The sequence below is a fragment of the Camelus bactrianus genome, chromosome 10, assembly GCF_048773025.1.
Source record: "Camelus bactrianus isolate YW-2024 breed Bactrian camel chromosome 10, ASM4877302v1, whole genome shotgun sequence".
NCBI lineage: Eukaryota > Metazoa > Chordata > Mammalia > Artiodactyla > Camelidae > Camelus > Camelus bactrianus.
Genome location: NC_133548.1, coordinates 33,803,316 through 33,815,559, shown reverse-complemented (window position 1 = coordinate 33,815,559; position 12,244 = coordinate 33,803,316). Strand labels below are relative to the sequence as shown.

The 12,244-nt window shown below is 33.4% G+C and overlaps 1 protein-coding gene across 6 annotated transcripts in view; it reads left to right on the top strand.

The window, feature by feature from the left end:
- PRMT3 (protein arginine methyltransferase 3) overlaps nt 1–12,244 on the top strand; it is a 146,804-nt gene that overhangs the window by 6,762 nt on the left and 127,798 nt on the right. For all 6 annotated transcript variants that reach the window (XR_012509656.1, XR_012509655.1, XR_012509657.1 and 3 more), the window contains exons 6-8: nt 2,247–2,406; nt 4,331–4,475; nt 9,891–9,956. Coding sequence is in view for 2 of the 6 variants with exons in the window: in XM_010964763.3 (XP_010963065.2) it covers nt 2,247–2,406; nt 4,331–4,475; nt 9,891–9,956 (371 nt within the window). In the remaining 4 variants the exon portion in view is untranslated. The remainder of the gene's footprint in view (nt 1–2,246; nt 2,407–4,330; nt 4,476–9,890; nt 9,957–12,244) is intronic.

The window sequence follows — 12,244 nt, the reverse complement described above, 5'->3', positions numbered from 1 at the left end:
CCAGTAATGAAAAACATCAGAGAAATGCAGGTTGAGAGGCATTCTACAGAATTACTGATCAGTATTCTTCAAAGGTGTCAAGATACAGTTACTGGGTGCAGTATTCCATAAATAGTTCACAGTGCTGAATATTTTTGTTCAGATCTTTTGTGCCTTTGTGGATTTTTAGCTAGCTCTGTCTAGCTCCATCAGTTGCTGATAGGGATGTATTTAAATCTCTGACTGATTAGAGGATTGTTTGTTTTTGCCTGTCGTTGCCTGTAATTCTGTCAGCTTTTGCTTCATGTATTTTGACACTCTTTTGTGAGGTTTATTCTCATTTATAATTGTTACATCTTCCTGACAAATTGACCATCTTTTGTGGTAGTTCTCAGCTGCCAAAATGAAGGCTCCAGGTATTTGAACCTCCTGAGACAGAATTTAGATGTAGAAATTCATCTTCCTGAATATGCTTTGGGAGTTTGAATTAGACAGTTTAGATGTAGTTATGAATCTTAATGTTTACTCAGCCCTTTCTCCTTTTCAAAACTGTACATTTAACCTTTCGTCAATGATTATCTGTATACAAGTGGCCTTCTGTATCCAGGAGTCTGTGACTTTGGGTTCAGCCGACCTCCAATGAAAAATATTCAGGAAAAAAAATTCTGGAAAATTCCAAAAAATAAAACTTGAATTTGCTGCCTGCTGGCAAATATTTACATAGTATTTACAACTATTTATACAGCATTTACATTGTATTAGATATTATAAGGAGTCTAGAGAGGATTTAAAATGTCATATGTAAATACTAGACCATTTTATATAGGAATTTGAGCATCCACAAGTTTTGGTATCCAAGGAGGGGTTCTGGAACTAATCCCCCACAGAAACCAAGAGACAACTCTGTGATTAATGCTGAAAACTTTTATTCTGACTAACTTCTGTTGCAGCAGAAAGCAAAATAGAGAAACCAGCTAAAACAATGGAACCAGTTTCTCTATAACCTAAGCAAGGTGGTTTGCAACAGTTTGAAGAGATTTGAAGATAAGATACACTTTGAGAGTGTATTAGTAGGAAGCAGAAAATATGGTACACCATCCTCTATAATAGTCTGGCAATATTTTGTTGCTCTCACTAATTTTTGGTGAATTAAATAGTGGATAAATCTATGGTTTCTGAAAACAATGAATCAGTATTCTGCCAGACTGGCTAGAGATTAGTGACACAGCTGCATTTTATAACAAGTTCAATTTAGCTAATCTCTAAGTTATAATATTATTATGTATTTGTTAAGCTTAGTTATTTTGTCCCTACTCTGAAGAAGTGTTGCAACTAAAAACTGAATAGGAAAAAAAAGTCCAATTTCCCTCAGTGCTGTGTTGAGAAGACAGTGTTATATCTGCATTGTTTTTATTGCTTTAAGTTGATCTGAAAGTTAATTAGACTAGTCAGTGGACACTGGGATTTTGTAAAACTCACTAGTTCTATATGTCAACTTCTGTTTACAGAGTTATTAGTTCTACAGCAGAAGTTAGTAATTTACATATAATGAAATTAATTTTACATCAAGAATTTTTAATAATGCTAGAAATTAGAGTATTTAATAATATCAGCAGTAAGACCATGTATAGAATGCACACCACCTTACCCAGGATGAAAAAGTTATTGAATATACAGAATTCTTTACCTGTACACTGTCCTTAAGGAATATCTAAATGTGATACCTGCTGTTCTGCAGATAAGGACCCAGAGCCTGGAGGTGGCCCTGTGTAGTGGCAAGAACATGGGCTCAGAAGGCAGGCGTTGGTTTGAATCTTAGTTCCTTCATTAAACAGCTCTATGACTTTGGGCAGGTCAATTTCTCTGAAATTTATTTTTCCGATGTCTTAAAATAGGGATTAATGTTTATATTTTAGGTTTGTTTTGGAGACAGAATGAGATACAAGGCATGAACTTGAAAGTTGCCTGATGATCAATAAATATTAGGGTTTTTTTCCTTCTACTTCTTTGTTTCTTCCTGAGTTTGGTTCAGTACAATTAATGCTCATTTATATGCTCAATTTAGCCAACTAATGAAAAACTTAGACTAACAGCCTGCTCTTTAAATTCAAATGGAAACAGTTTGTATGTTAAATATTTAAGTAACCGTATTAATTTTTCTCAGTTGGCTGTATCATAGGCACTTAGTATATATTTATTCCTAACACATTTGTATGTACTTCACTGTTATAAGATGGCCTTATAAGAATGTCCATTTATTTATCTAGATGTAGAAGATCTTTATGAACCGGTGTCAGTCCCATTCTCATACCCCAATGGGCTCAGTGAAAATACATCCGTCGTAGAAAAATTGAAACATATGGAAGCCAGGGCACTGTCTGCTGAAGCTGCATTAGCTGGAGCACGTGAAGATCTGCAGAGAATGAAGTAATTTATCAACCTTACAGGAAATTAATTTTTTAGGTCCCCCAAATAATACAATTCATAAAAAGGTAGAATGTTTCATATACTAGATATTTCATAAAAAGGTGATACATTTCATTTACTGGAGAGCACAGTGTGGATGTTTAAGTTTAGTAATATTAAGATACGCGGTATTTTTATATATTGTGGGTGTAGTTGATTAACATAAATTTCTGTAGTTTTACCTAATCTTATATATTTCTTTATAATTACTTTCATAGTGATGGTAATTTTTCTGGGGAGTCTTTTCCTCCTGAATGTTTTTTGTTCCTTGATACTGCCTTCCTTTGAATTACCTCTTTTTTTTATTAAAATTTTTTATTTTATTGAAGTACAGTCAATTATAATGTGTCTATCTGGTGTGAATTACCTTATTTCTTTTTTTTTTACATTTTTTATTGATTTATAATCATTTTACAATGTTGTGTCAAATTCCAGTGTTCAGCACAATTTTTCAGTTATTCATGGACATATACACACTCATTGTCACATTTTTTTCTCTGTGAGTTATCATAACATTTTGTGTATATTTCCCTGTGCTATACAGTGTAGTCTATTCTACAATTTTGAAATCCCAGTCTATCCATTCCCACCCTCCACCCCCTGGTAACCACAAGTCTGTATTCTCTGTCTGTGAGTCTATTTCTGTCCTTTATTTACGCTTTGTTTTTGTTTGTTTGTTTGTTTTTGTTTTTGTTTTTTAGATTCCACATATGAGCGATCTCATATGGTATTTTTCTTTCTCTTTCTGGCTTACTTCACTTAGAATGACATTCTCCAGGAGCATCCATGTTGCTGCAAATGGCATTATGTTGTCGGTTTTTATGGCTGAGTAGTATTCCATTGTATAAATATACCACATCTTCTTTTGAATTACCTTATTTCTAATGGATTTCTCCATTTTACTTTTCCTCTCCTAGGCTTTTAAAGCATAGGAATTAATATTTTTTAGGCCTGGGAAAAATACAGGGTTAAAATTTTTGTTTTTAAAGATTTGAGGTATAATTATGATGTAGTGTGTAATCAGAAAACCAGATCCATAGGATGGTTTTCTCCAGTATTCTACTGGCTTAGTACCTGTCAGAATTTAATGTGCATACAAATCACCTGGGTATCTTGTTAAACTATGGGTTCTGATTCAGGAGGTGTGGAATAGGTAGGGTCTGAGGTTCTGCATCACTGCCAAGTACATAGCTGAACCTGTTAGATTTGTAAGTTGGTTGCTGTTGCCTGAGTACCCATGTGATAGTTTGCCAGAATGTCCCGCAGGGAAAAACAGTATAGCTGATGGTAGTTTCCATTCCCCTTTTCTGAGATTTTATCCTAGTAACCAACAACTCTACTACTGCCTGCTTCTTTATACTTCTCCCCCATGGATACCCTATAGTTGCTTGATGTGTGTGATCAAGAGGGAACTGATATTTAGAGCGTAAGTGGATGGTGTTGGTGTGTGCAAATAATTACCAATTTGGATATACTTTCTGCCTATAGAACCCTTCCATGGGATAATATGGTTTTGAAGAATATTTAATAGCATTGGAATATACTACATTGATTCAGCTGCTAAAAAATGATTTTGGAACAGTAGGAATGATAAAGTTGAATAAAGATAGTGTACTTCTTTTGTTCCGTTGGGGGATGTAAACACCCATAATCTGCAGGTGGCAGGTGGCAGTGCTTTTGTGGTGTGCAGAATGAATGCTTACCACTGGATTTGAACATGCCATTGCTTAAGCTCCAGCAGAGGGAGCTTAAGGTAGAATGTGACTGAAGGCCCATAACACTCCACACTCCACTCCCTCCCCCTGCCTCATCCTCTGCCTCTAGCCTTTCCTTTTTTCATGGTCCAATAAACTTGTCTCAAGGGTGTATTTCAAATTGATTACAGACAATTTGCTCAGGATTTTGTGATGAACGCGGATGTCAGAACCTGCTCGTCATCGACGGCTACCATTGCAGACCTCCAGGAGGATGAGGATGGTGTTTACTTCAGCTCTTACGGGCATTATGGGATACACGAAGAGATGCTGAAGGTTAGAAAAGAGCACAAATGCACAGTCCATATAAAGGAAAAATGAAGTAAAACAAGCTCTTCATATATGCGCTGTGGGAGAACTGCTTTTTGGGGAGGGGGTTTGTTTTTGGTTTTTTTGAGAACTGCTTTTTAAATCTCTTTGGTGTTTGATAGCTCATCTTGTGTTCAAAAGATGATAGACGCATCAAAGTCAATGTAAATTCTATCTATGATTATTATTAATCTTTATTTTGAGATTTATTTTCGCTTGAAATAGGACACTGGAAAAAAACTGACAGTTTTAGTCTTCTGAAAGCAACTTTTAAGTAGGAACAAATAAATTATATGTTTGTTAATGTATGAAGAGAATGATTCATTTTAGTGTTTTAATTAGAGATACTATAGTTTGGATGAATAATAATTCTTTGGTACAAAATTAATTATAAATCTCATTGTTATGGCATAACTGTTTTGCATTTGAAATGCTTGACATATAGAAGAATTTCCTAAATCAGTCAAATCAGATATTTGAATTTGGTTAGTTTAAATTTTTATAATGGTGCTGTTCATATAAACTATAAGTAGATTTCTAGCTGTACCTGGTATAATATATACATTTTATCACATTGTATTACAGATTATACAATAGCAAAATGTGACTTTAATTCAGTAAAATTTAAAATAGCTAGCTAGAGTAAAACAAATGTTGAAGTTTAAAAATTATTGAAAATTTTAGAAATTTTACCTTTCTTTTTTTTTCTTAAAACCAAGAAACAAAAAATTCCTTTCTAAATCCCTCCTCAAAAGATTGTTTTATTTTATGGAAGCCTGGGGACTATGTTCCCTGAAACAGATGCATTTAAAATAACCAAGGCTATTTAATAACGTGTATATTTTGTCGAGTCAGCTTTGCAGGACCACAGAGTGGAGGTTTGCTGACTCATGATAGTTGTAATTATTTGGGGTCTTTCACAATGTCATGTTATTTCTTTACTAATGACGTGTCACAGTTGGTTGTGCTAGTTGTCACTTGGGGAATGGCGTAGCATTACAAATAACAGTTATAAGTAATAAATTATTTTAAGTTCAGAGTGAATTTGTTTAAAAGAAATTAATATATTCCATTTTCTTTTTTAAAATTAATTTTATTGTGTCTGGAATATTTTCTTCAAAGGAGTTAATCTAAGTCCATGTTTGCCATTTTAAGCACCCTATCAATTTAAATGCCACGAACCTGTAATGCTTTTGATATGGACGTTGTGTTGGGTTTTTCAGGCAGATGGGGTTACTGAGACTCCTGGTAGACAGTACATGCGAGTGTTCTCAGTACAATCATCCAGAGAAATCCAGTTTGGGCTTATTTCCAAATCTCTGTCCTGCTCCCTTATAGGTTTATATTAGTAACTAAGGGATCTTCACATCTGCTCACATATCTTTAAGTTCTTTTGATGTACTTACATGTTTAAGAAGTTCCAGCTTGAAGTTTCCAGTGCTGTCTTTTCACTTAGAGAGTTAACTCAACCTTTATTAATATAATTTTCCATGCCTATGCAATAGCGTCACTTCTCCTTGGAGATGACTTGATTAAGTGTTTATAGGAGATATGGATGTATTTCATTCAAAAGGAACTACTTGTCCATTTTGTATTTTACTAGGTTACATACTGTGGATGAATATGAAATGTGCCTTATATCAAGCAATATTTTTTTGTTTATTATAACAATTCTTAGCACATATAATTTGTTCAAGGTTGTGCTACTGCCAGTCTCGTCTGATCCTTATAAATGATTTAAAATTGAGAAGTCCTATATACAGGACTTATTTTTATGCCTATAATTGACCTTGCTTTTATAGAAATACTGTTTGAATTTTTTTTATTATTTTAATGACAGACACTATTTTGGCATATGTTGTGGTTATAATTATAAATAAAGGTAGTTTGTGGTCTTATTTTCTGGAGTCACAGTGAAGATAACTGTTTTGAATTCCAGAGATACAGTTGGTAGGGGGATAGAGTACTTGAATTTTCAGAATCCTTTGAAAATCCAGTATATCTTTCTTTCTTTTTTTTTTTAACATTTTTTTATTGAGTTATAGTCATTTTACAATGTTGTGTAAATTCCAATGTAGAGCACAATTTTTCAGTTATACATGAACATACTTAACATTCATTGTCACATTTTTTTCACTGTGAGCTACCACAAGATCTTGTACACACTTCCCTGTGCTATACAGTGTAATCTTGTTTATCTATTCTGCATATACCTGTCAGTATCTACAAATTTTGAACTCCCAGTCTGTCCCTTCCCACTCCCTACCCCCTTGGCAACCACAAGTTTGTATTCTGTGTCTATGAGTCTGTCTTATATTTATGTTCTTTTTTTTTTTTTTTTTTTTTCAGATTCCACATATGAGTGATCTCATATGGTATTTTTCTTTCTCTTTCTGTCTTTCTTCACTTAGAATGACATTCTCCAGGGACATCCAAATGGCGTTATGCAAATGGCATTATGTTGTCATTTTTATGGCTGAATAGTATTCCATTGTATAAATATACCACATCTTCTTTATCCATTCATCTGTCGATGGACATTTAGGCTGTTTCCATATCTTGGCTATTGTAAATAGTGCTGCTATGAACATTGGGGTGCAGGTGTCATTTTGAAGTAGGGTCCCTTCTGGATATATGCCCAGGAGTTGGATTACTGGGTCATATGGTAAGTCTATTCCTAGTCTTTTGAGGAATCTCCCTACTGTTTTCCACAGTAGCTGCACCAAACTTCATTCCCACCAGCAGCATAGGAGGGTTCCCTTTTCTCCAGTCTCTCCAGCATTTGTCATTTGTGGACTTTTGAATGATGGCCATTCTGACTGGTGTGAGGTGACACCTCATTGTAGTTTTGATTTGCATTTCTCTGATAATTAGTGATATTGAGCATTTTTTCACGTGCCTATTGATCATTTGTATGTCTTCCTTGGAGAATTACTTGTTTAGGTCTTCTGCCCATTTTTGGATTGGGTTGTTTGTTTTTTTCTTATTAAGTCATATGAGCTGCTTATATATTCTGGAGATCAAGCCTTTGTTGGTTTCATTTGCAAAAATTTTCTCCCATTCCATAGGTTGTCATTTTGTTCTACTTATGGTTTCCTTTGCTGTGCAGAAACTTGTAAGTTTAATTAGGTCCCATTTGTTTATTCTTGCTTTTATTTCTATTGCTTGGGTAGGCTGCCCTAGGAGAACATTTTTGAGATGTATGTGAGATAATATTTTGGCTGTATTGAAAATCCAGTATATATTTCTGAAGAAGAGTCATTGTTGCTAATGTTATAAATCTGAGATCATCATTTTTTTTTCCCCAAGAAAAACATTATTCATTTTGGTGAACAATTATCACAGATTAAAACACCATTAAATAATTTTTCTTTGCTACATTTTCCTCATTGCAGCCACTCATGTATTCTGTTTGCCTCCATGAGCCTATACATTTAAAACATACTGTTACTTAAATAGGTAAAATTTGTAGTATGTAACTTTTCTGTTGTCTTTAGTTTCATACTTAAAATTTTTTTATATTTGTAGGAGTAATCCTGTTATACTGGACTAGCCTTAAAAGATTATCTTGCTTCTTAATATTGGACCTCTAATTTTACTCTTCTGAGTTTCTTAGTTTTAATAGGTTGGTGCAAAGGATAATTTTATTTCTGTTTATTACCTTATTTTATATGGAAGATTAATCTTCTGTTGGAATAAATTTTTAGAAATGATTTTTGAGCCAGTCTTTGATTTGTTTGGATTTTCATGTTTAGTGAATTTTCCTTTCAAAGATTCATTTATTAAATCGAAGCTCTGCTATGTCCAAGGCACTGTGTTTAATATATTTTAGGTTTCATTGCACCAGGTGAGTGGATGAGTAAAAACAGATGGATGTGTAGAAATAGCCCAGATGAAGGATTGTAGTTGATCTGAGCAGCAGTGCATGGACTTAGGACAGGAGTTGGGACACTAGTGATTAAGTTAGAGCAGTGGGGAGGCAATGTGATTGGTGAGAGCTTTCCAAGTGGCTGCCTTCTTGACTGACTTACACTCTTTGTAGGTTTTACTGTGTCAGCAAAAGTCACTGGTTATAGTATAAGAAGACTATAAAAATAGTAAAAATGTATGAAACGGTATGTTTAAAAAAAAAGTTGTAAAATAAGATAATAATATGTATAAATTCATTTAAACATTAGATTCTCAAAGTAATTCTTTAAGAATTCAGGGGAAGATTTAATAAACCTGAGTTAAAATTTTGTTTGTAGAACAGTTAGAAATAATTCCATTAGAAAATGTGGGCTTAATTATGGAATCCCCCTTCTTTGGATCCAGTAATTAAGTAAAACAACTTGCCTTTTAATTTAAGACCTCCTTCGTATTTTTTTTTTTAATCCCAATATTGGCATGAAAATGTTTTGGGCGGAGGATATGTGTTGTATAAAGTTTGGTTGTTTGTTTTGTTTTGTTTTTATAAGGAAGGAAAATTTATCATTGAGCTTGCTCACATGATCAAAGACAACGGTTGGGAGTAAAATAGTTTTATATTGTAGTATTTGGTGTAACTGCTTTGTTTTCACCTAGTGTGAAACCCAAAACTGGAATTCCCAGTCTGAGATATTTTTATCATACTTGTTTTACTCACTTGGCAGCAAGGCCGCTTGCGGCTTAATCTGCTGTCAGTATGTGTCTCAGCGGAGGTAGTTTAAAAGGAAATCAGCTCTGTTCATAAACCAACATAAATGTTAGCATTCAGGGTCTGCGTTGGTCACAGGTCATGTAGGACTCCCGAGTAGAGAAGTCTCATAGTGAGGGCCGCAGGGCTCAGGTGATTCACTTTTAAGACTTAAAGGCCTTAAAGCATCATTTCCTACTACAGACTTTTCTAGAAACAAAACAGGATTATAAATCAGATAGATGCTGACCAGTGACTTTCTTAGAAAACTATACTTAGTTTAGCTTCATTTTTCGTATGGAACTAAAAGTTTTGCATCTAACTCTTGGTGTTTTTCTCCCATATTTTAGCATAGTTTTACTACAGGGAATAGACTCTAGATTCCAGGCCTCGTTTAAAGGAGCAAAACATAACATTCATCTTCTGTTAGCTTTAATTATCACGTGAAGTTTTATCATGATAATTCATGTCAAGATGAAAATATGTCCATTTTTAAGATTTTAGATCTTCTTTGACTTTGCGATGTTCTTGAATGTTTTCTTTGTGTGTTGTTGCTATTTCTATTATTTATTATTTTCTTTTAGGAGAAGAAGATTAAGCTTGGTTTTCTAGGCAAAAAGCGGCTATGGAAGCTAGCCGTGTGTGATAAATGAACAAATCTCGTCCTTAAAAATTTTTGTTTGTTCAGACTATCCTGTAAACACGATGTTCTCCTCTCTCTACCCTAGGACAAAGTACGAACAGAAAGTTACCGCGATTTTATATACCAGAATCCACATATCTTCAAAGACAAGGTGAGTACATAGGCTACAGAACTGTACATTTCACGTGCATCTTGGGCGGCAGAAATTCTAAGTCATCGTTGTGACAGCAGTTGATTTCCTGTACACCGCCTTTATTTCATGGAAGGCTTTTAGGATGCTGCTCTGTGGTACAAGATACTGGTAACAGAAACACTGACTCTTTTAAATTGCAATTCATTAATTACAGTGGCATAGCTTAGTTAAACTTGGCTTATCCATATATTTTTGCATAAACCACATTTTTGATTTATTGTGATTCCTGTTAATCTCACATGTATAAGATAAACCTCGTACCAAAGCACTTTTAATTATTATTTTAGTTCATGTTAGTTAGTTAAAAATCAATAATTCTGAGAAGTTATTGGTAAGTAGGGTCAAATATTGTAAGGTAGAATTTTTTTCATGTGCTTTCTTTTAAAACCTCATTTATTTACCCCTTTATGATATTGTTTATATTTTATAATTAGTCTTAATAGTGCCTCACTCTATTTCAAAGGTGATCTTTCACTGTGTGTGTATTTTGAAATTTGTGTCATTTGTTTTCCCTCCCTTGTGAATTTTTCCATTTTTTCCTTCTTCACTTTCTCCTTCCTTCCCTGTCTACATTGGCATGCTTACCTAAACGTTCAGATTTTCAGTTTGTTCCTCCTTATTGGAAATTAGTTCATTAGTTCAGTCAGGAGTATTATCCACTTATATATTGTTGCTTGAATTTTTTCCCACTCTTTCTACTTCAAGAACGTGTCTCTTGGTAACTCAGGATTTTATAGTTCCCCTTCCACCTCCATTTTAAAAAATACTTCTCTGCAGTTATTTCATGGGCTTCACATGATATTGTAGCAGTGACTGACAACTATTATATGCAGAAAAATCTCTTTTCCTGATTTTTATATTGTTTGGAATATCATAAAGATTGGCTTTTCATTTTCTACATCTGTTTCCTAAGAGCAGTATTTTGCTTGTGATTTAGCTGAGTTGGCCGAAGTATTACCTATCATGAGAGGTTTATGATGATTTGTGTTTCTCTGCTTCTGCTAATTCGCACTCTAGGTGAATAGATTATTTCATTTTTAAAACATTGGTTTTTATCAGTTCTTTAACTTGGCTTTTTTGTATGCTTTTTTATGTTATTTCAGCAGAAACTAAGAATTTTTTTTATCATTTTTTTATTTGCACTCAAGTGCTGAAACAGTTTAATATCCATCTGAAAAATCACTTTGTTTTCAGGGAAGCAGATATTGTTACTATTAAAAATTTTGCTTTATGTTTATAGTTAGAACATGCCCAGATTTTTATTTAATTCTTTCCTTAATGTGTTGTATAGAAATTAAGCATGTACTAGTTGGGGAATCACTTGTCCTGCCTGGATTCTCAGGAACCAGCCAGGTAATAATTTTGGGCAAGTGGTGAGTCTCTGTGGGCCTCATCTGTGAAATAATTTTTTAAACCTTTCTGCTTCTAAAATTCTATTATTTTTGTTGTTATCACTTTGTTATGTATTATCATTTCCTTTCTTTGAGCCATCTTTTTTTTGATACTTTTTGATGTGAATGCCATAAGAATTTGTTAAGTAAAAAGAAGTTGGAAGTTTCTTTTTCAGTATGCTCCTGAATAGACTTTTGTTTTATATTACATAAGAAAATACTGAAAAGGCATAGGTATTAGTAATCATAAGATTAATTATTGAGAAATTAAATAAATATGAATATTTCTATGGATATAATGCACATTTTACTGAGTTCATAGATCTATATATAGTCACTTTCTGCCTGTAATTTTTTATTTGTAGCAATATTATATAAATATTGTATGTATTATACATTTTTGAGCAAAATACATGACCATGGAAAACTTGTTATGTTTAATTATTTTGTATTCCATTTACCGGTTTTACTGAAGAGATTAAACCTGCCAAGCCAGAAAAGGGCTTATTAATAAGTTGGGTTATTTTTCCTTAGTGCTTTGCCTAAGATACTTTCATTTAATTTATCAATGTGTAATTAGTTTTGCTTGGCAACTGTGGTTTCTCAAAAGTAGAGTGTAATGTAAAATACCATATGTATCAATTTCTAACCCTTTAAAGCATATTCAGGATATAATTTCCTGTAATTAACAATATTAAATAATCAGGAACTTCCACATTTTTAAATGATTCAGGATACTTTATTATACTATGGCTGCAGATATAGGAAATAATTACCATATATTTAAATAGCATTTGATAATTTATAGAATACTTTCAGGCATGTTGTCTGATTGTCCCTATACAATATACCTAT